Source organism: Mustela lutreola, chromosome X (genome assembly GCF_030435805.1).
Source record: "Mustela lutreola isolate mMusLut2 chromosome X, mMusLut2.pri, whole genome shotgun sequence".
Classification (NCBI taxonomy): domain Eukaryota; kingdom Metazoa; phylum Chordata; class Mammalia; order Carnivora; family Mustelidae; genus Mustela; species Mustela lutreola.
Genome location: NC_081308.1, coordinates 117702112 through 117726313, shown reverse-complemented (window position 1 = coordinate 117726313; position 24202 = coordinate 117702112). Strand labels below are relative to the sequence as shown.

Sequence of the window (24202 nt, the reverse complement as noted above, 5' to 3'; positions counted from 1 at the left end):
ACTAAGAAGAATATAATAAAACTGTACTAATATAATCTTCATGTCCCCAGATAGTGATTAACTCTACCAGTGAGCCTTGTATTTTCCAAATCTTATCTCATTGGTGTAATATTATAGATAATTGTTATTACTCCCTTTGCCTTGCCCTACTTAAACTTCTGCACATTTCTCGAAAAATGCGGGTCTCCTCATGGAATACAACCTAGACAGGATGATTATTCCCAAATCTGGAAAGGTATTTGTTGTCTGTTACATGTCAGTCACTGCCGTAGGCACTGGAGAGACAGCAGAGGCCAGGAGAAAGCCTGGCTGTCATGGGGCTTGCATACTCCTAGGGCGAGGGATAAACATATAAGCCAGATAGTGTTAGAGTGTATAATTGCTCTGAAGAGGCTTCCACCGTGGAGACATGGAGAGGGAGCTGGGTGGAGAAAAGGGGTGGGGTACCATAGATACGATGGTCAGGATTTCTAAGTAGGTGAGACTTAAAGCGGTCTGAAGGATGACAAAGACGCAGCTTGGCTGGGGCAAAGGCATCCCAGGCTGAGGCACGTGCAAAGGTCCTGAGATTAGGATGAGAAACAGCTAATCATGCCACTGAAGGGTGGTGTGCTAGGGAGAGTCCCTCTGCAATGAGTCTGGAGGGGTAGGCCAGCAGGGGCTCTCTGAGCTGCATGGGCAGGCCACAGTAAGGAGTTTGGATTGTTTTCCAAGAGCTACTGGAACACAGGAATGGAATGCTATCAGGGCATTATAGGCAGTGACTGGAAATTAAGGAAATTCATCGAAGGGGACAAGAGTACAAATGGGGAGCCCAGCTCAGAAGTTCTCTGATGGCTGATGGTGCTTCCTGCTACTGTGGTAGAAGCGGGACGTGGGGGGAAGTATTCAGAGTCTGGCTGTTTTTGGATTTAGAAGCCCCAGCAGGGCTTGGGTGTGGGGGATGAAGGAGACCGAGAAATCAAAGACGATTCCTAGATTTTTGGTTTGCACAGCTGGGCTCCTGAGGTGGGAAGACTGGGGAGAACAGGATTGTTTACTTCAACACTGAAACCACCAGGAATGGTAACAAGGTAGTGAGGAAGCCAATGAACTTCTTCGCTGATGATGAGTGAGAGTATGCAAGTATGTCCATAGCATAAATGAATTCATTCAACAACTATTGAATGAACCTCTATTATGTGGCAGGCACTGTTCTAGGCTCTGGAAATGATATTGCTGGACAAATGCCACATTTCTGGGGGGTTGCGGTGTCCATGCCTAATCCTGCCCTCATTCCTGCCGCCCTACCGCCTCTAGTATGTTAACAGGCATGCAGTAGCCTAATCTCTACTTGCTAATTGATTGAACCAAATTATATTAAACAGATGCTTACAGTAAGTGTAAATACACTGAACCAATAGTCTAACACTACTTGTATCTCTGTATGTGATATCAAGTACAGCAGAAAGGGAAGAGTGATATCAAAAGCACTGAAGTAATATATAAATTTTTTAAGATCCTAATCTATAATTTCTTAAGAATCCCCAATAAACCAAAGTTATGGGTGGTCTGGCTGGTTCAGCTGGTAGAGCATTCAGCTCTTGACCTTGGGGTCCTAAGTTAGAGCCCCATGTGTGTGTGGGGATGTAGATTAAAGAAAACAAAACAAAACAAACAAAAAACACCCCAAAGTTTACATTGCTTAAAAGCAGTATAAAATACTTTGAGAGGGGCACCTGGGTGGCTCAGTGGGTTGAGCCTCTGCCTTCGGCTCAGGTCATGATCCCAGGGTACTGGGATCGAGCCCCACATCAGGCTTTCTGCTCAGCAGGGAGCCTGCTTCCCCCCTCTCTCTCTGCCTGCCTCTCTGCCTACTTGTGACCTCTGTCTGTCAAATAAATAAAAAAATTTAAAAAAATAAATAAAATACTTTGAGAAAATAAGAGGTCCAGCTGTCACATTTTCAACTTTAGACTTATAGCTGAGTCTAGAAATTTGACATTGATGCCGCAGGCTTATCATCACGATTATTTAAATTTAATTTCTACGCAAAAGTTGGAAGTAGCAGATCAAAAAAATGCTTGTTTATTTTTAAGCAGATTAAAAAATATTTTTTAGTAACCTCTGTACTCAGTGTGGAGCTTGAAATTATGGCTTCCCAGATCAAGTCACAGGCCTCCCCCCTCAAGTGAGCCAGTCAGGCATCCCCAGGTTTTATTTTTTTCATTCCAGTATAGTTAACATACAGTGTAATATGAGTTTCAGGCGTACAATACAGGGATTCAACACTTCCATACATCACCCCGTGCTCATCACAAGTGTGCTCCTTAATCCCCCTCCCCCTCCCTCTGGTAACCATCAGTTCTCTATGGTTAAGAGTCTGTTTCTTGCTTTGTCTCTCTCTCTTTTTTTTTTTTTTTTTGCTCATTTTTGTTTCTTTTATTTTTAAGATTCTATTTATTTATTTGACAGAGATCACAAGTAGGCAGAGAGGCAGGCAGAGAGAGAGGGGGAAGCAGGCTCCCTGCTGAGCAGAGAGCCCGATGCGGGGCTCGATCCCAGGACCCTGAGATCATGACCTGAGCCGAAGGCAGAGGCTTAACCCACTGAGCCACCCAGGCGCCCCTCATTTTTGTTTCTTAAACATCAGTGGAATCATATGGTATTTGTCTTTCTCTAATTTTGATTATTCTCCAGCTCCATTCATGTCATTGCAAATGGCAAAATTTCATTCTTTAAAAAAAAAAAAAGAGAGATTTTATTTATTTATTTCACACACAGAGAGAGAAGACAGCCAGAGAGGGAACACAAGCAGGGAGAGTGGGAGAGGGAGAAGCAGGCTTGCCGCCGAGCAGAGAGCCCGATTCGGGAAGGCCTTGATCCAGGACCATGGGATCATGACCTGAGCCACCCAGGGGCCCCAGATTTTATTCTTTTTTTATGGCTGAAGAATATTCCATTGTATTTATATGTTACACACACACACACACACACACACACACGCCCGGCTCTTCTCTATCCATTCCTCAGTCGATGGACACTTGGCCCGCTTCCATATCTTGGCTACTGTAGATAATGCTGCTGTAAGCATAGGGGTGCACGTATCCCTTTGAATTAGTGTTTTTGTATTCTTTGGGTAAATGCCCAGTAGTGCAATTGCTGGGTCATAGGGAAGCTCTATTTCCAACTTTTTGAGGACCCCCTGTCCTGTTTTCCAGAGTGGCTGCACCAGCTTGCATTCCCACCAACAGTGGAGGAGGGGTCCCCTTTCTCTGCATCCTTGCCAACACCTGCTGTCTCCCGTGTTGTTTTTAGCCATTCTGACAGGTGTGAAGACATGCTTTCTGCTTAGAGCTTTACTCTTCTCATATCACCACTGCTATTTCAGCAGAAGCATGAAGAAGCGGTGGAAATGCTGGCAGTGGCCAAGCTCCCTCGGTGCGGCGGCCCCTCGAACTTTCCTTACCCAGCCCGGGACCAGCAGCACACCTTACTGTCATGGTCTGGAAGTTTCTGCAGAGAATGGGACTACGAACACGCGCTGCCCTGCTTTTGGTCTCTGTGTGCGTGTAATGCGTCAGACATCCCACGACAGCGGAATCCTCTTGGTTCCGAATGAAAAGACACATCCGTGGGACTCGGTTTCTAAGTTTACCTCAAAGTAAACTTCAAACCACGAAGTATTTTTCTCAAACAGCTGTTTCTCAAACAGCCGTGATAACTGGTGTCCAGGATTTCAGGCTGCCTGCAGTTCTGGACTTGTGATTTTTATGAAGGGCTAATTGTAATTTTGTTTTCCTACATCGGGCTAGTATTTTACTTAGAGATCAACAAGGCGGTCATGTAAATGAGGTGTGGTTAAGAGGCAAAATCATCCGAGCGGTCTATATTAAATGAAGTCACTGTCTAAACAGCAACAAAACGGCACGCAGCTTGTGAGACTCCATTAAGGAAAAGCTAGTATGTAAGAATACTGGCTAATACTCACAAGGGGCACATTTAAAAGTCTCTTCCTACTCCCCAAGCCCTGGCTTTGCTCAAATGAATTAAGAGCACTTTTGGGCATTCCTTTGAAATGGTGGGTTTACTTAAAGATTCACATTATTTGAGAAAGGCATATTCAGAAAATCTGCTAACTCCTACCAGGTCTCCAAGCGTCAGAATACCCAAATTATTGATACCAGAAAAATAATTTCTCTTAAAAGGAAGAGGCAGTGGCTTCCAAATGGACCAGATTTGGCCCCCTGGGGCTTCAGAAAGAGCCCAGGGTTATTATCACGGAAGGAGAGAAACAGAGAACTTTGCAAGAAATTACTCCAAATTTGCCCTGTCAGGTTTCTTTTGTAGAAAGCAGGAATAACTTCAAATATCTTGTGAATATTGCAAGGCCGGTAAGATCTTGCTCTCCTAATGTGGAGTTTTTTGAGTTTACTCCTACGCAAGACACTCAAGACAGCAAGGCACACGTGCCCTGTGAAGGCATCCGTCCCTCCTGGTTCATGCCTTCTGATGGGATACATTATTGGATATTTGCAGAAGCAACATAGTCTTAAGGAACATCAAGGGTAGACTGTCATGTAATTGTTGGGCTTTGCTGTGCTTAAAACCCACCCCTTGGATTGTTGTTCTTTGGCTACCAGGACATGTTGCCTCACAAAAACCTCCATCATCGGGACAAGTAAGACCCAGCTACTTAGGAAACGGATGACTGTGTGTGTGTGGATGACTCTTAAAAGTCTGTCAATATCACCTCTGAGATCATTTACCATTTGACAGCTATTTGTGACCTTTGCTTCCAGGGTGTTTATATAAAAAGAGCATGAGTATTTCCTATCAATCAAATTAATGAGAGCAAATTTAGAAAGGAAACAGCTTCCTTCCAACGGTCTTGGGAGTTCACCTGTGTTGTAATGTGTTCCCACCACTGAGTATGGAAGGGAAGCCGCAGCCCACCCCTCAAGAAACCAATCCTCCAATAAAGGGAATGTGTAAATGCTTCTGGCTTATACCTTTAAAGGGAACAAGAGTTTGGTCTGCCACTTTTTTGTATTTACCTTTCTTTAGCTCTTATGGATTTGTCCTTGGTGAAAATGTCCAGATTTTTTTTTAAGATTTTATTTGACAGAGAGAGAGAGAGAGAGAGAGTGAGAGAGAGCGCAAGTAGGCAGAGAGGCAGGCAGACACAGGGAGAAGCAGGCTCCCTGCTGAGCAGAGAGCCTGATGCGGGGCTCCATCCCAGGACCCTGAGACCATGACCTGAGCCGAAGGCAGAGGCTTAACCCACTGGGCCACCCAGGTGCCCTGAAAATCCCGAGATTTTAAGAAATCCCAGACATCAACCACTAAATTCTCAGCCTTGGCTTGAAATACAAGGACTCTTTTTTTTTTTTTTGGTCTGAAAAGGACAATAATTACACTTACAGACGGTATAATGAAAAAGCACCAATGCAGTTTATTTTAATGCTTCTACTTCACGAGAGTCACTTCTTAATGCTACAGCAGAAGTCAATTCACCAATACTTAATTTGGAAAGCACAATCAAGAAAGACTCCAATTCTTATTGGGACTACACAACTCAGCACAGTACTAGGCACCATGTATCTAGAACAAAAAACCGAAGTATGCATGATACAAGTAGATCTTGAACTCCCGGGGACCCATGAACCTCTGAAAAGTGTATACAAAAAAAGCTGTGTAGTGTGTGCACACATTTTTCTGGGGAAAGGTCCCATGGCTTCACTCAGCTTCTCAAGGGGCCCCCACAGTACACTGGAGAATTCTAATCTCCTCCGTATTTCCAGTACCGGAAGCTGGGACCTCCGGGAGTCGACTTTCGCACATCGCAGAGTCCGTTTTCGCGGCAAGGGGGTGGGAAAGAAAACAAGTGAAAGTAGCTCACAAGGACTAGGCAGGGAACAACTCCAGAGTGTTATTTACCTTGTAAGTTTAGTAACATGTTCTGGGGTAGGGAGGAAACCGGGGATTAAGTGCTGATGGAAGCTGGAAGCAAGAAGACTCCTACGAGCTTTAGCTTGATCAAGTCCTCACAAACACTACACTTCAGTACGAATAAAGCAACAGCAAGAATTTAAAATGCAACGTAACGCAAGTCCAGTTCTCCAGTTTCAGCACATTAACAACTTGTTTTTATTTTGGAATTATCACAAACTTCAATCAGAATACTTTAAAAAATATTATTCTGCATGCGTTTAACAAATCTGACAAAGGACGAGTACCCAGCTGACTTGCATTATACTAGGAAGTTTTACCTGAACGGCCAATTAACACAGATTTAAGATCACCAAGTACAGGTAACAGTGAAAACTTCAATGCGTTATTCTGCTGGTTTCCTACCACTAGGCACACGTTCATGTAGCACTACTAGCAATGACCCCGGAGCGCGGGCTGAACGCGGATGGAGGAAGCTCCCTACAAAGCAAGTTGAAGGGATTAAATGTCTTCGACGTCGTCGTCGCTGCTGAGGACGAAGCTGCTGCCCGTGGACAGGGGCCCTTCATCTTTCGCATTCCCCACGCCCCTCACTGTCCCTCTCTCGTCAGAGTCGTCGAACAGCTTCTCGCTGGAATCGTCGTCGTCGTCAAACAGCTTCCCGTTGGAATCGTCTTCTTCGAACATCTTCTCGTCCACCTCTTCATCTTCCTTTACCTCGACTCCTTCCTCGTCTTCTTTGTCGTCTGAGTCTTCAAACATCTTCTCATCAGCTTCTTCGAGCCCCTTTTCATCTGCGTAGTCTTCGTCCTCTTTTTCGTCTGACTCGTCATCGAACACCTTTTCGTACGTGTCTTCCCCTTCTTCCTTGTCATCGGACTCTTCGTCAAACTCTCTCTCGGAGACGTCCTCCTCGAACACTCTTTCGGAGCTGCTATCTCCAAATTCTGACTTGTCAGAGTCATTGTCGTCGAACTCCCGATCAAGAAGGTTTTCGCCGAACTCCCTGTCGGAGCCCTCCTCCTCAAAATCCTTCTCCAGGCCGTTCTCTTCAAACTCTTTCTCGGAGCCCTCTTCGAACTGCTTTTCAGAGCAGTCATCTTCTTCGGATTCCCTTTCTGAGTCGTCTTCATCAGACTCCTTTTGGGGGCTCTCCTCTCCTTCGTACTCTTTGCTGGGGCCATCTTGGTCAGATTCCTTTTCAAGGCCATTCTCTTCATAATCATTTTTGAGCTTCTTCTTTTTGGATTCCTGTTCGGGGCCATTCTCTTTAGCCTCCGTTTTAGGACTACCCTCTTCAAACTCTTTCGCAGGACTGCCTTCTCCAGGCTCTCTCTCAGGGTAGTCGTCTTCACGCTCTCTCTTGGGGCAGCCTTCCTCGGACTCTGTCTTGACGCCACCTTCTTCAGGTTCTTTCTGGGGGCAGCCTTCTTCAGCCTCTTTCTCGGGGCCACTTTCTTTGGCATCTTTCTCAGAAGCATCGCCTTCTAATTCTCCTCCATCTTCAGTTTTTTCAAACTTCTTTTCATCGATAGGTTCTTCGAATGCCATTTCATTGGCGGCTTCTTGTGCATTCATTTTTGATGTACTCGGGTGCTCTGAAAAATGCCTTACTCTAGAAGGCCCTGCCCTTTCCGAAGCACAAACCGAATTTGAACGCCGAAGGCCTCTGTTGGCCTCGGGAGCATTGAGGAAAGCCTCCCATCCTCTCAGCCTCTCCTCCCTTTCCCTTGTGGTTTCTTCCACCTGTGGAGAAATGGGAATTGCCATTAAGGTAAGTTCTGGGCACAAAGAAGTAATCTCTCTACATCCTTTTTTTTTTTTTTTTTTAAAGATTTTATTTATTTATTTGACAAAGAGAGATCACAAGTAGGCAGAGAGCCAGGCAGAGAGGGAAGCAGGCTCCCCACCAAGGAGAGAGCCCGATGTAGGGCTCGATCCCAGGACCCTAGGATCATGACCTGAGCCGAAGGCAGAGGCTTTAACCCGCTGAGCCACCCAGGCACCCCTCTCTACATACTTCTGATACTGACACAAGTGTCCTGATTTCATAAGGCATCTCTTCTTAGGAAATCAGAGCATTTCCTTATCTTCAGTTTTCAAAACTTTACGTATCAGTCCACTAGAGTTGGTCTTAAGATCATTTAAAAAAAAATGCCCGGGTGTCTGGGTGGCTCAAGTGGGTTAAACCCTCTGCCTTCAGGTCAGGTCATGATCTCAGGGTCCTGGGATCGAGCCCCGCATCAGGCCCCACATCGGGATCTCTGCTCAGCGGGGAGCCTGCTTCCCTTCCTCTCTCTCTGCCTGCCTCTCTGCCTACTAGTGATCTCTGTCAAATAAATAAATTAAAAAAAAATGCCCAATACTGCAGTCCTGCAGAAATGTTTCACCAGTGAAAAAGTTAACATTGGAACTCTCTCCGTGCTTCACTTATAAGCTTAAAGACTGAAACATTTTTCTTTCTATGTTCTGAACACAAAGTATAATTCAGAAGTACTGTTACATTAAATAGATTGCACTGAACCCAAAATTTATTTTGAAGGACCACTAGATCAGTGCTTTTCAGTAATGATTCAATCTATGTGCCCTCGACAGTTGCAGAATTTACCTGGTAATCTGTAGTTCCATCCCACGCCTGGGCAGTGATTTGACGGCCCCCGAACCACCTTCCGTCAAGAGTCTGGATACAATAATCAGCTTCCTCTGGATCCCTGAAGGACACAGAGGCCACACCATCTGGGTGTCTCTAGAAAGGGAGGAAAAAGAAGGAATGAATGAGAAAATAAAACATACACATCTGACAAAACCGGTACGCAGGAGTGTTCTTTCTGATGATTTAAGCTTAAAGGTTTTATGTATGAAGCCATTCTTCCTTTGTACACCAGCCAGCAACTTCAAGCTAGCTGCTTCTTTTCTCTTCAAGATTTTATTTACTTATTTGAAAGAGAGAGAGAGAGGAAGAGCACATGAGCAGGGGGAGGGACGGAGGGAGAAGGAGACTCCCCGCTGAGTAGGGAGCCTGATGCAGAGCTTGATCCCAGGACCCGGCAACCATGACCCAAGCAGAAGGCAGTCACTTAACGGACTGAGCCACCCAGGCGCCCCAAAGCTAGCTGCTTCTTTAGCTTAATCTTGTTTAGCAAGAACCAAGCATGGCGACCTCGGAAATGCTTCTGCTGACAACACCGCCTAAAGAGAAGGAAGATGGTATAGTTGTTAATGAGTGTGAACTGTCCAGTCAAATAGCCCTGGGTTTAAATTCTGGCTCTGTGCCACTTAACAGCGGAATGACCTTGAGCAAGGAGCTCACTCAATCTCTAAAACTTCCAGCTTCCTGATCTGTAAAATGGGTATAATAGTATGCACCTACCTCAAACGATCGTGAGGATTAAAGGAGGTAACACACACAGTAGCTCATATGCAATCAATACATGGCGACTCTTTTCATTATTAGGTGTTGATCTTGGAAGTACAAAGAGTAGGAATGGGAACAGACAAATATCTTGCTTGATTGTTGTTCTTCAAACATGGAGGAGGAGAATAATTCACAAAGGTGGGGAAAGGTGGGCCAACAGGGAACCACAAGGTCTCACACGTCTTTCTCGGACTTCCTTTCACCCGATCGTATACTCCAGAGTGATAGTAACGGGAAATCACCGAGACATACCGAGTCTACCAAGGCCCTGCCTTCCGATCCACGTTCATCTAATTATTGCTAACAGAGGACTACCACAAGATAGCAGACCTACCATACAAAAACATGAATCCAAAGTCGGGGACACACTGCCACCTGGGAAGAACTTATCAATTGGAAAGAACAATAGCTTAGGGATCATTTGTCTAAGCCACAAACTTACATCAAAGAGAAGGAGCTTCCTAATTTGTCCAAACTTTGAACACTCTACTCGAAGGTCTTCTCTGATTTCATTCAGCACCAATGGATCATCCTGCAAACATACACACGATTAAAACAGATCTGCCCCCTTCTTTAAATATAAACCCTGAGAAATCAAATTTCTTGCTTTGACAAACCAGCGTACAGAAAAAGGTTTTACTCAAAAGTAGTTACTCTTATCTGCGGGCTCCAAAATTTTAAAAAGTCAAAACCAAATGACGTCAGATCACCAAGGCTGCAGCCGCTGCTACAGGGGTGGCCCTGCTTCCAGCTGGAGGGAACGGCTAAGCATGGCTAAGCATGGGGGGCAGCGGCGGGACCGTGCTGGAGCAGAGGGGAGGGGAGCCGGAGGGAGGAGGGCTGGAAATCCCAAAGAACAGCAGCTGTAAGCGCGGGAAAAAGGTCCTCCGGCACATACAAAGTCAGACGCTGCCAATTCCTGTTCTGCACAGGCATCATGACTGTACTGACCAGAGAGCTCTCCGCTTTGGGTTTTGCATGGATTCCTATTTACAGAAACGCTGTAATGGGGAGACATCTATCCCTTGCATTGACTAAGTGTTCTAAGATAGTTCTTTGTGCTTCCAAGATTCTATTTTAACTCACAGGGTAAACCTCCCTTTTAAGGATTCCTGTTCATCTCATCTCCTACCACACTGCAACAGAACCACACAAATAAAGAGCTGCTAATAAGCACACAATACATTCCTGGGGCGCCTGGGGGGCTCAGTCCATTAAGCGTCCCTTTGGCTCAGGCTGTGATCTCAGGGTCCTGGGGTCAAGCCCCATGTTGGGCTCCCTGCTCAGCAGGGAGTCTGCTTCTCCCTCTCCCTCGGCACCCGCCCCCTCCCCAACTCCTGCTTGTGTGCTCGCTCGCTCTCAAATGAATAAAATCTTTTAAAAAATACATTCTTGGGGCCCCTGGGTGGCTCAGCAGGTTAAGCTTCTGCCTTCAGCTCAGGTCATGATCCCAGGGCCCTGGGATCCAGCCCCGCATTGGGCTCTCTGCTCAGCAGGGAGCCTGCTTCCTCCTCTCTCTCTCTGCCTACTTGTGATCTCTGTCAAATAAAAAAAAAAAAATCTTAAAAAAAACTTTAAAAAAATTAAAAAATAAATAAAAAATAATACATTCTTAAGCTGTTGATTTCTTGCAACTGTGAGTCTATTAGGAGCATTCAAATGCTGTTGCTTCTGGTGGTCCTGGGTTTGGGTGGACTCTCTGACCCACAACAAAAGGACTTCAGATCACCTGGAGGAATTAGCCTGTCTCTCTGCAAGTCCCAGTGCATGAAAAGGGCTCACAAAACGTTACATTAGTGACCTGAATTGCAACTACACACACATATAAACAAAACATCCTACATATGAACTTCTACTGGAGTAGACTTATGCTTTTTAGGAAACATTTAACTTCATCTTGCTCATAGGTTTTTATTTTCCTCACCAACTAAAGAAGAACTGCAAAGAACAACAAAAAAAGTGCCTTTTCCCTCCTAAAGTTCTCTCAAAAAGCAAAAATAAAGAGCTGGCAGGCAGATACTGACATCAAATTTAAAATAAAAGAGAATCCTAGAAATCGGAGCCTTCTAAAAGTACAGCTGGATTGCCCCCACTTATAAAACCTCATTTTGGAGAAGATGCTGTTGAGAGGAATGGGAACCGGAGCATAAAAGGCATGTGGTGGCCTTGAGGGGTGTGTGTGTGTGGGGGGGGGGGGGGTCAGCTGCTATCAGACTGTGTGCTTTGCGAAGGCAGGAATTTGGTCTAAATGTTTCATCTGCCTCACAGAACCCAGCACAGGTGTTTCCACATGGTGAATAGTCAATAAAAAGCTTTTTTAGAGTTAGAAAAAACCACTCCAAATACCTTAACTTTATTCACCAAGGGAAATCAGTATTATAGTAAAAACATACAAAATACTATTTCAAAATATTTAACAAATTTAAGTGTGATTCCATTGTGTGTAGGGGGGGCGCACCACTCACTCTATTTCTGTAGCAAAGTCTCAGCACTTTTTCTACAAGGATATCAGATTTTAGCCAAAATCTTCCTACACTTCCGTTTTCATTTATACCAGCTTGAAAAGCTAATACAGCGTCACTGCTGTGTAGTAGCCTGAAGCTTAACAATAATAATCCCCTCCTCTAGGAAAACTCTTTAACATAGCTAAGAATGGAAAATTTTTGAACATAACACTTGGCAAGCAACAGACTTGAGATGAAAATCAGACAGATGCATCGAAACTTTCTTGCTCAACACTCCTAATTTTTTGGGGGGGTGGTGGTGGTGGTCTGTTTTCCCAGAAGAAATAAACCATATTTCTCTTTCCTTTCCAATCTAAACTTAAACTGGCCATGACGGTGGCCACTAACCACATGTGGCCACTGAGCACTTAAAATGTGGCTAGTTCCCATTCAGGTGTGTTCCAAGTGTGACACGAACACCAGATTTTGAAGATTAGTACCAAAAGTTTAACAATGTAACTCGTTAGTATTTTTATATCACATGTTAAAATTAAAAATATTTTGGTTATATTGGGTTAAATAAAGTTCATTATTAAGAGCTATTTCCCCTATTTTGTGTTCTAGTTAAACTGCGGCTCCTGGAAAAATCTAAGCTACGCGTGTGGCTCACATTGGGTTTGTTGGCCAGTGCTGGTGTGGAGAATGAGAAACTCACATCTGCAACACACAGTTTTGGTTCATCCACTCCTAGTACTCAAACTGGCCAAGTATGCAGTTTTACTTACTTATTTTTTAAAGTTTATTGATTTTTTACAGTAATGTCTGTATCCCGCGTGGGGCTTGAACCCACAAACCCGAGATCAAGCATCATACACTCTCCTGCCCAAGACAGCCAGGCACCCCCAGGCATTCCTTTTTAAATAAGGCTTTGAATTAAATATTGAAAACCCTCTGAAGTTACCTTAAAAATATTAGCCTTTGCATTGTTCACCCTGATAACCAAAGAGTATTTTTAGGTATTTTGCTTCTCACGCTGGTCAACTGTTTGTGGGGTGAAAATACATTGCACCTGCCCCCTAAAATCTAGTTTCTTTCTGACACCCCGGGAACCCGACAAGTCTGTTTCTGCTTTCACATGGAATCTTTAGTCCAGTCAAACACTCCCCTCAGTAGCACATTTTCTGGCCTCACACCCGTACAAGTCCTACAGCGTCTACACCAGCGGTGTCCAACAGAACTTCCTGCGGTAACAAATACGAATCCGCATTATCGGATACAAAGGGCTGGCAGAACTGAGGAATTCCATTCAAGCTTTCTTTCATTTCGGTTACATTTAAATAACCACATGCGGCCGGAGTCTACCCCACTGGACAGTCACTACGCTGGAGAGATTTATACTGACGCACTTTGAAGTTCAGGTCCGCAGAGACCAGGAACAAAAACCAAGCACTTTCTCTTTCTCCCTCTGCCCTCCCCCTGGCTCGCGTGCACGCTCGCTCTCTCTTCTAAAGCAAATAAATCAACCTTTAAAAAAAAAAAAACAAAACCCAAAACCACCCAACGCATGACAAATCCCTCTGTCTGCCAGGCTCTCATGGAGCTGGCAGACCGCACAAGGGCAGGCAGACAGGCGGACAGGGACAGCACCCGAAATGATTTCCTTCATTTGCAAAGATGCTCAAGAGACAACGTGTTATCCAAGGAGTGAGGCAAAGGACTCTGCCTCGTAACAGGGCTCTTGTGCAATCATTCTTTCACTTTTTCTTCATATAAATATTGAGGGTCTGTAAAATACATGCGTATTGAGGGTCTACTGTATACCAGGCAGAATTCTAACCGCTGCGAATCCGACAGCAAACGAGGGGGCGGACCCCTGGCTCTCACGGAGCTCACATTCTAGCAGAGGAGAGCCGGTTATTTCGGGTAATGATAAACGTTATGAACAGGTTTTCAAACTGGTATAAATGAAAATAGAAGTGTAAGAGGACTTAGGCTCAACAGGTAATTTAAAGGCTCTGTAACTCCAAGGTGAAGTTTACACGAAAAAACAGTTAAGAGCGTTTGAAAAAAGAACAAAGAGGTTACAAGCGTGAACCTTCTACCCTTAAAGCGATCCACTGCAGGAATTTGTTGGGGTCAAAATAAAGTGAAGGTGGCTTTCCGGAGGAAAGGATGCTCGTGAAGCTTGGGAAAACGAGGTCTGCACAATGTAATCGCCAGATTCAGGTTACGTGGTCAATGAGCAAGGCAGGGGGCAAAACACACATACCTAATTATGCAACAGACTTCTACTTACCGAGGCTCCAGATCATTCGCCTTAAGTTTGCAGTAACATTCACATTCGAGCATTGCAAGTACGGAACGCATGCATCAAGGAGGTTAAGTCATAGACGTTAACAGGTCATGTAATTTTGAAAAAGGCAGTTATTTACGTGGCAGATAAAATGAGACGAACTGTAAGAAATCCGGACCCGCAGCTAGCGGACCAGACACCCTGATCCAGTTACAAACTCCTCTCAAATCCCTGCCTAGCAGGGAGAATGTTTCAAAGACTGTTTCAAGAGTCTTCAGAATTCTGCCCAGGAGGGACATCCAATGTTACAAAGTGACCACATATATCTCTCCAGGGACCTCGAGATACGCAGACCCCATGGGTACACCGAGAACCCAGGGTACACCCTGAACCCTATCATATCACTACTGGCCCGGACAAGCTCTACAGACCACTAGGGGGTCCTCTCCGAAGGCGCTACAATGAAACTGGTGTTCTCACTGTTTCCATGCACAGAAGGACTAAGAGGGGGCTTCAGGTGCAACCAGATCATTTGTAAACCTGGAGTGGTACAGTACGAAATTGTTTTTTTCTCATGTGTTCTCTTTATGGTTACTTGTTGCCTTTCACTATCTCGAGTGTAGCTGGTGATCGTTACTTTCAGATTCCAGGCAGAGAATAAAGCCTTGTTTTTCCACAAATGCAGCCACGGGTCTGTGGGAAACACCGACCAGAGTAAGAGGCAGGAGGCAGCGCAAGGCGCCGCGGCGGCGGTCTAGGCCTTGTACACCTCCCGCGCCCCCGAGCACCTCGTTCTGCTGTTACGTTCACTTGCTGCTCTTAGTAAGAAGTTTACACGGACAGTAAGTATCATGAAGTCCTCCCGACAGCCACGAAAACACTATGTACAAGTCAGGTCTCGAAAAGCCACCATCACCATTTAAATATCGGGAGTCGCTATTTAAATGGTGAACCCGAGGTGTTTTTTTGTTGCTGTTGTTGTTTTTTGTTTTAAGGATCAGATTTATAGTCCCAAAGTGAAGTTCCCATTTGCAAGTGGGAAATGACCCCCCACCGAAACCAGCCTGTCCTTGGGGAAATGCACTCAACATCCGCAAGCAGTGCCCAGAAATCATTCAGTGATCATGTTTTTATAATGATTTCCTCAAGTCGCTGCCACATGCAGCCAGAGTGTGGGCATTAAATGGTGTTCCCTGGGGAACTAGAAGGACACTCTGACGGACTCTTACTTCGCTCTATTTTCCTACCTTGCCAGCTATGTGGTTGTGTAGGATTGGGGCAGGAGCAACACGGGGGCGAGGCAAGCTTTGGGCTCCCTTGAAAGAAAGCACATCAACATTTCCATCAGCGGGAATATCACCTCCTACCTCAAAATCCATCGGATGGAACATATTTTTGATGATGACGACTCGCTCGTGGCGCATTCGGGATGGGCCAGCCCGTCTCTCAGGTCTCCAGTCCAACTGCCTGATGTGATAAAGCAGGAACAAGAAACTCAATTTTGTTTCATCCTTGTGGGAGAGGAGAAAAGGAGCTGCTACAATCCTCCTTTATCGAGTACTTAATGATACTAATTATTTGATTCCAAAATACCCGTATGTAGGTTAGTCCCAGTTCCCACTGGGAGACTTTTTGAAGTAGTACAGTGATGGGGGCGGCTCAAAGACGGACCCAGGGTCTGAAATCCCTGGAGTGGATCTTTTCTCGGAACTGCAGTCTGGTTACAAACATTCTAATAAGACTCTTACGGGAAAGTGCCAATTATTTAGTATTTCTGTTCTGTCTGGTATGCACGACTACACTTTGAGGGCAAAAAGTAAGTTCAAAATTGTATTGGTTTTTAGGCATTTTATGATCACACTGAAGTATGTAAAACTACCCTGTTACGCAATCTTAAATTTTACTGGACAGGTGTTTATATAAAATTGGTAGGGATCTAGTCTAACTATCCCTGTAAAAACTACAGGCAATCACAACTCAACTCTTGTGTGATCGCTGTATCTTTGGTTTGAGCAATGTTAGAAATGTTCTCAGAACCCACTCTGATAAAAGAAAGTACTTAATGCTTTAGCTCCCAGGGGAGCTGCTGTCAATCCACATCAAAAACGAACGAAGGGCTCTGCTACACAAGCCTAAACTATTCTGTTTGGTCTGATGTTCGACTTCTTCCAAAGAGATGGCCCTCTCATCTCACTGAAGCCCATGTGGTATTAGGAGTAAATGCCCCAGAAAAGGGAAAAAAAAACTTGCCATTGCCAGATCATTCTACAGTACAGATAACTGAAGGTTTCTGATGATCTAATGAAATTCTTTGAAAATAATATATACATACATCTGATGGAACAGAACTAGGTAGGGGGCTATACCAAAGACATACTCTAGGATATTTATATGAAATCTTTCAAAAAGGGAAAAACGACACAAACTTCTGTTGCAGAGACAGCTTTTTCTTGTAGTCCTTGCACTTCTTCTTCTTCTTTGAGGCATCGTATTCCCCCTTCAGCTGAAACTTGGCCACTTCAACATGTAATTTGTAGCCTCTAATTTCATCTTCATCCAAAAGTTTTAATGCGAGATCCACAGATTCCCTCTTTGTAAAGGTAAAATGAGAGAGTCAGGAATTTACATGCTGCAATGAAACTCTGGGAGGTTTTTTTGGACGAACGAGACTATACACACAATAAAGATTTCATCATAACTACCTCCTTTGAGATAAAGAACTCTAGTTTGCCTTATCAGGAAACCTGCACTCTAGACACAGCTGTCCTCAACCAGCTTTGTGAACCTGGCAAGTTTTTCAATTTCTTCGTAAAATGGGAAGAGAAATGCCTTCTTTGCAGGGTTCTTGACAAAATCAAATGGAAGAATGCACATGAAGGATAGGGACTGGCATACAGCAGGTGCTCAGTAAATTACATTATTACTGAATAGTTAGTACTGCCTCTTGGAGTCTCAATTTCTCAAGGAGGCAGATGGACTTGTGTGATTTCTAAGGTACATTCCAGTTTTAAAATTCTAAAGTATTCCTTCTTAAAAGACTAGATGACTCAAAGAACTGGGGATAGCACAGCCAGCCTTTCACTCCTTTGTTCACCTATTAAAATGTAGGTCTGTGACACAATGTGAAGATGATTATCTGACGACTTGTATATTAAATACATTTGTGGATCCTGTCAGCCCTAGGAGAGTCAAAGATCTGAGGACCCGAGGAAAACAAAAAATAACTGAACTTAACTGCACAGTATGGATCTTAGAACAATTGTGTATCTTTAAAAGATTGTATTTAGAGAGACAGTGGATGGCCGTGAGCATGTGAGCGTGAGTGGGTGAGGGGGAGGGAAGGAGGGGGGGGAGGGAAGGAGGGGGGGGAGGGAAGGAGGGGGGGGAGGGAAGGAGGGGGGGGAGGGAAGGAGGAGGGGGGGGGAAGAGCAGAGGGGAGAAAGAGGGAAGACTCCACAGCGAGCACAGAGCCCAACGTGGGGCTCCATCTCACAACCCTGAAATCATGACCTGATCTGAAACCAAGGGTCAGATGTTTAATCGACTGAGCCACCCAGGTGTCCCTTAGTTCTATTTTTTTGGAACTTAACTCACTGGTTGGCCAATCTTGTATTTTTTATCCACTTACTCAAAACTCCATTTTTTCCTCTTTAAAAAAGTAGAAAATCCAATCAAACTGCCTAAGCATCTATTCACAGATTTTTAATAACCCTTGAAGAACATGTAAAACTCTCAACTCTCCTTCGGCCACACTCATGGATGGGCCCATTCACATTCAAGAACCAGATTCAAAAGCTGTTGGCTTCACCCTACCCCTTTCTGATTTCACCGAAATGCTGTACCCTCAACAACACACCTGTGGTGTTGGTCCTGTTGTTTAGTAAGTTTGATTTTACTTTGTAATTATCTTCACCTTCCATGACATAGGTACACATCATCATTGTGCACATTTCTCCTGCATTCTACGATAATGCATAAAACATACCCCTAAGGTGAGAGAGGTTCTGGAAACGGTGCCTATCTTTGACTGAGCTTTCCCCGTGCAATTAACTGATGGGGCCACGAACACGTCAAGTTCTGCAAATTTCTATTAATACCGATCTCTCTTCTCTCCCATTCCAAATACATTTCAAAGAGCAGGCACGGCTATCCTCTCCTTCACAGCTGAATTCAAGGCTCAGAAAACATTTTTGTAAAGGGCCAGTTAGTATTTTAGGCTTTGCGGGCCATGTGGTATGCGCTGAAACACAAAAGCAGCCCCTGCCGAACAAGTCAAGGAACGAAGGAATGTTGCCGCGTTTGATAAAACCATATTTACAAAAATAAGCAGCAGGCTAGAGTTTGCCGAATCCCGGTCTCATTCATTCCAGTGGGTAAATGAAATGTTACCGGCTTTCTTTTCTTTGTAGATTTTTAAAATGTGTTCTGAGTCAATTATATACGACAGAGTCCTAAAGAGATCTCTGTGGTGAGAATTCTTTCAAGACAAAAGAAGCACTTCAGGCACATAACTTACATAATACCTTGGCCTGAGAACGTATTTTCTTACTACGAATAAATAACCTCACGAATGCGATACACACTGGCACAATCTGAAATTTTAGTTTTCTTCACATCCCGTTCTGTGTAGTTCTTTCTTGGTTATCATTTATACGAAATTATAGCCCTGATTCCTGAGTTATAAATGGAAATACAAAAAACGTATCTGACCACATAACTGACCTTCAAATAACAGCAAAGACCATCTCCTTTAAGATTTCCTTGATTATCTTTGTACAGTTTGACCTTAAATTCTTCCGTTTGAGGATCTCTCATAATAATGCCAAACTTGGACATGAGCTGTATAAATTCATCCACTGTAATGTCTGGAGGCAAACCTGTAACATTAGGGAGAAAATCACAAAGGCATGTACAGTAACAGTGTAGGTTACTTAAGCATTCTACCAATTAGAAATCTACAATTTAGATGAGCTCAAATCTGATTTTCTAAATGTCTATAAAAAAATCTCACACCTAGAGAATTGAAGAAATGTCATGTTTTAATGTCTTCAAGTATATACTAAAATCATGTTTTGCGGGCTGCCTGGGTGGCTCAGTCATTAAGCATCTGCCTTCGGCTCAGGTCACGATCCCGGGGTCCTGGGATAGAGTCCTGTGTCAGGTTCTCTGCTTAGCGGGAAGCTGGCTTCTCTCTCTCCCACTCCCCCTGCTTGTGATCCCTCTCTCGCTGTGTGTCTCTCTCTCAAATAAATAAATGAAATCTTTTAAAAATATCGTGTTCTGCTTAAGCCTTCTACCACTATAGGGGCAGACTGCCCTAAGTTACCTACAGCAGACAGAAAGGATGGCATACAAAATTGTATGCTTGTCATGTTTCTTAGTTTTGTAATAAAAATGCAAATGTCAACTGCTGAATGAAAAAAAAGGGCACAATGATAAAAAATAGATTTTAGAGAAGTTGAAAAGTATAAACCACTTCATGAAAAATCTCAAACCATCAAGTATTTTCTACTCTAAATCTGTTTAAAAGAGGTGGGAGGGGCACCTGGCTGGCTCAGTTGGTAGAGCACAACTCTTGGTCTAAGGGTGGTGAGTTCACACCCCATGGTGGGTGTGGAGCCTACTTAAAATAAACAAATAAAAACTTAAAAGTGCACATACCAGACACATATACATTTGTATTTCTGTCTTCTTCAACGTGAAACCATCCTAAAAATCAAAATTAAAAAAGAAAACACATGCAAGAAAAGGTTAAGAGTCACATTATGAAATCTTGACAATGCAGTAGTTTCTTGAAACTTCCAGGATTTTTCTTACCCTTAGAACAAGAGAGACTAACTCAAATCACTGTCCAGCTTTCAAAGTATTTGGATCTTTGGACATTAGATTAGTTTAAAAGCCCTGTCTACAAAAGGATGGCTAGTTATCCTGGTTCTTTATGATTCTGGTACTACCTTAAAAAGAAAAAAAACCTCATCTTTGCACTGACTTTAGGCCCTGCATGCGTAAGTTGCTTCTGACTCCAATCTACTGTGTTAGACATGGCCAAGCTGAGGCAAAACTGCCTTGAGTTCAATTTAATTAAGCTTTAAAAATATAAGAAAATTATCTTACAAACAGAACTTTTGATAACAGCTCTATTTTGCAAAGGAAAAAACGGAGGCACAGAACTGAAACAGCCTACCCAATGCCCACAAGTTAGTGTGAGAGTCACTATATGAACCCAAATAATTTTTAAAAACCCCTCATCTTATGGTTCCTTCAACCTACTATAATTTTCCAAACAGTAACCAAATATACACATACTAACATTTAAAATTTTCACATTCCTGTTTTTCAAGCTAAATCCACTTGCCTGATTCGGCCTTTCTCTTTTCTCCCTTCTTTTTGGGATCACTGGGTTCAGGGGTTTTTCTTTGTGGAGGTTCTTCTGCAGTCCTAGCACTGACTTCTTGTACATCTGCAGTAGAGCTAGATGCCCCATCGTTAGAAAAGCCATAATTGGCCTGATACGTAGCAATGAAATCCTCAGTGATCTAAACAAAAAATTCAATACACACACAGATAACAGAAATTCAAAAATGATTTCTTCCCATAAAAAGTTTACACAGTGTTAAATTTCAGCATATTTGTTTATACAACTGAACACAGAAGTGCTTCTGCAGATAACGGTTGTAGTAAATGGTGTAAGTGCCAGAGTAGTCACCTTAGGTGAAAAATGTGCATAAAATGATTTAAAAAAATAAGAAATGGGTATTTGGGTTATCAGCACAAAATTTTAAGATACTACTGGCATTTTAAGTGATGTTGGCACGTTTTCTTGTTGCTTCATTTATAAATCACTCTACAGTCTACCTGACTAAGGCTACAAGTACATACAATAAAGGAAATACCAGATAACAATAAAACAGAACAAAAACCAACATTCAACTAATAATCTAATACCAGCACCAATTTTTCTTTTGCATAGAGATACACAAAAGTATACACACACTAAATATTTGATGATCTACAGGCAGACAGCACGCAGAACGGAACTGATCTGATAAAAAGAGACGGGGGCTAACAACTGTAAAACTAATGTTTATTTTAACTCCATCACTAATTAAAATCACACTATCATTTAGTGTCAGAAGAAACTAAGAACGAATTCAACTCAACATCTATATTCCTGGCTTTTAGGGGGGAAAAAAATAAAGCACAGTTGCACAATGAAAGAAATAGAGGAGTTCTTCCTTCATTCTGGTCAATGTTACGCGCACACACAGGAGTGGGGAAAATTTTAAACTCACAGTTCCAAGAGGTATGGGTTTCTATAATATAAAAAGATAACAGTCACAAATCAATCCATTATCAGACTACTGTTAAAGGTACTCAGAAACCAAATGTGCTCTGAAGCTGGCACGACCAGTACAAGCAAAATCATAAATTTAACAACGTGGAGGGAATGGAAAATAAAAATGGAAACACAATGGAAAATAAAAAACTTGAAATAAATAATTTTAAGGGTAGCCAACGAATTACACAATGGAGACACGGTTTATGTTACCAGCTTGCAAGTCCGTTAGTGTGCTCCTAGTATCTTTTTCCACCCACATGAGACTTTGATTAACAGGGTACTTTTACCCCAAAGTTTACAGAACCAAGTTAACACCAGTTACTTTACTTTGAAGCTGAAATAAAATACTTAACAATTTCCAAGCGCTCTAAACAAATATACATGGATCTTTTCCACCCCTGTTCTGCGCCTGTGGTTACATGGTTAAAACACACATGCCTAGGGACAAAATTTGATAGGAAAGAGAGGTGCAAGACAAAGTTCAGTCCCTAAAGAGATATACACCGCTACTTTCTTTCAAACCGAGAAGCTGCCTTTTGCACAAGGTACGTAAGCTAAACAAATAGCAGAATTCCTAGGGTAAGTGAGGTTGGCTATCTGAGATTAACAGCTACTAAATTTGCTCCTGGTGTTTTTCCTCTTTGCAATAAAAAGCAGTCACCGGTGCAATAACCAACTGTGACCTTCACAGACAAAATTAACAAGGCATAGAAAAGACTTAAGAATTAAATCGCATTTAAGACATCTCTGTAAAGATTTACGTTTCTCTATACATCGGTTCTGCAACAGAAACAATAAAAAGAAACGTCACTATCCATGGGGCTCTAACTCAGGACCTCAGCAAAGAAAACGGAAAAGGGGCGCCTCGCGAGGCTGGCCAGGCGGGCCCGCGCTGCAGTGGCGCCCGTGCCCCTCTCCTACCTTGGGGAACCAAGCCTTCTTGTCCAGGTCCCACTCATAGGGGGTGTCAGCAGGCTGCTGCCCGAAAGAATCGGGTTCTCCAGTGGGATCCTTCTGGGTGTCGCCGTCCTTGGCGTCGCCGTACAATTCTTGCATTCGCAACTGCTCATCAAACTCGTCGTTCCCATCCAAGTTGTTGCCGCTCATGTTGCCGACTTAGGCAAGGGACAGGCTTTGCGCGAGCAAAGAGGAGCACTGAGGCCGAGATGCAGCCGAAGGCTAACAGAGAAAGGGAGGTTAGCCGCACTGGGCCCGCGTCCCGCCGCCCCCCGGCACGCCTCCCAGCGGCGCCCCAGCAGCCCCCGGGAGGTCGGGGCCGCCCGGCGCCCGCGCCGCCCCCCGCTCCGCCCGCCCTCCCACCGCGCGCGCGCGCGCGCCGCAGCTTGCAGCCCCGCCGCGCCGCCGCCCACCTGGCTCGCTCCACCGGGCCTCGGCGCAGCGGCTCGACCCAAGGCGTGGCGGGAGCGCGCACGCGCGCCGCCGCCGCCGCCGACCGGGTTTGAGACGCCTGCGGCCCCCGCGGCTCCCGCGGTCCCCACGGCCCTCGCGCCAACGTCAGGAGATTGCTGGAAAACTGAGGCCCGCTCAGGCTGACGCAGTCGCCATTGTCGGCACGTCGCGACGTCGCGGGTCGCGCCGACACGCCTCCAGTGGCGTCAACAAGCGCCGACGCTGGCAGGCGGGCGGGCGGTGCTGGGTCCTATGGGCGGGGCGTCGGGGGGCGGCGCGCGGCGGTCGCGCGCCCGTGTCGCGCGCCCGTGTCACGCGCCGTAGCCCACCCGGACTCCGGGGCGGGGCGGGGGCGGGGGCGGCGCGGGGGCCGGCGGTGCCTGGGGACCTTGGGTTCCGCGGGGGCTGCGGCGGGTGGCAGCCGGGGGCGTGGGAATGTTCCCACTCGGCGGGCGCCATCTTGGGGGAGTGGATGGGGCGGGCGGGATGGGTTTGTGTTCCTGAGAAAAAGCTGGGCCTCCTTTCCCCGTTCCGCATGGGAACCGCTTGTTCTTTATGATTTCCCTAGGATCGACGCTGGCTCTTGGTCACGTTCTTGGCCTAAGCTCCTAGCACAGGGTGTGGTGTCTAGTGCGTATTGGGTGAGTGAGTGAGTGAGTGAGTGAATGAATGAATGAATGAACGAACGATGGGTGGGAACCAACCTTTTCCCAGCCTCAGGCCCCTCCTTTATCTCTCTGGTACCTTCTCAGGCTGGAGATCAAATCTGGAAAGACAGGGAATGGGGGGGCAGCAGCTGCCTTCCTCTTGAACACCATGATTCAGAGGTGCTCAGGCTCCAAACCTGAAACGTAAAACCTCCAAGTATCTAAGCACCACCTTTACTGGCCCAGTAACTTCGGGTTTTTTATTTCTTTTAGAAAAGCCCAGAATATTTTTCCTCTATGCAGCTTTTTCCCAAATTACATATTTATCGTAGAAAATAAAGAGTTTTGTAATTTTCTTTTTTATCGGGCAGATAATTTATTGAGCAACCAAGTGCCAGGGTCTGTGCTAGGCTCTGGAGAGCCAGCCATCAAGAAAACGGGCACCGCTTAAGGGAGACACACTTGTTTACGTCCATGATTTTTTTTTAAAAAGATTTTATTTATTTATTTGTCAGGGAGAGAGGGAGAGAGAGCGAGTGAGCACAGGCAGACAGAGAGGCAGGCAGAGGCAGAGGGAGAAGCAGGGTCCCTGCCGTGCAAGGAGCCCGATGTGGGACTCGATCCCCGGACGCTGGGATCATGACCTGAGCCGAAGGCAGCCGCTTCACCAACTGAGCAACCCAGGCGTCCCTATGTACATGATTCTTCTCCATACTTGTTGCA

General features: G+C 44.8%; 1 protein-coding gene across 2 annotated transcripts; it reads right to left on the bottom strand.

Moving 5' to 3' along the window:
* Positions 1-5411: 5411 nt before the first annotated feature.
* On the bottom strand, positions 5412-23023 carry HTATSF1 (HIV-1 Tat specific factor 1). Of its 2 annotated transcripts, XM_059157253.1 has the most exons (10): positions 22793-23023; positions 22344-22601; positions 20439-20619; positions 19745-19792; positions 18806-18960; positions 16510-16673; positions 15451-15550; positions 9789-9878; positions 8540-8677; positions 5412-7677 (listed from the first exon to the last, which is right to left on the bottom strand). In XM_059157253.1, exons 2-10 carry the CDS (start codon positions 22527-22529, stop codon positions 6433-6435), a joined length of 2307 nt encoding a protein of 768 aa, XP_059013236.1. In that variant the 5' UTR covers positions 22530-22601; positions 22793-23023; the 3' UTR covers positions 5412-6432. The 2 variants fall into 2 exon arrangements, with proteins under 2 accessions (XP_059013236.1, XP_059013238.1); XM_059157255.1 differs by lacking the exon at positions 9789-9878.
* Between the last annotated feature and the right edge of the window lie 1179 nt (positions 23024-24202).

Coding starts and splice junctions, on each gene's coding strand:
- HTATSF1 (XM_059157253.1), bottom strand. CDS start 22,529: ATGAGCGGCAACAACTTGGATGGGAACGACGAGTTTGATGAGCAGTTG. Junction 16,674..18,805: donor GTCTTTGCTGTTATTTGAAG/GTCAGTTATGTG, acceptor ACCTTTACAAAG/AGGGAATCTGTGGATCTCGC. Junction 8,678..9,788: donor GGAAGCTCCTTCTCTTTGAT/GTAAGTTTGTGG, acceptor CTCCCTTTCTAG/AGACACCCAGATGGTGTGGC.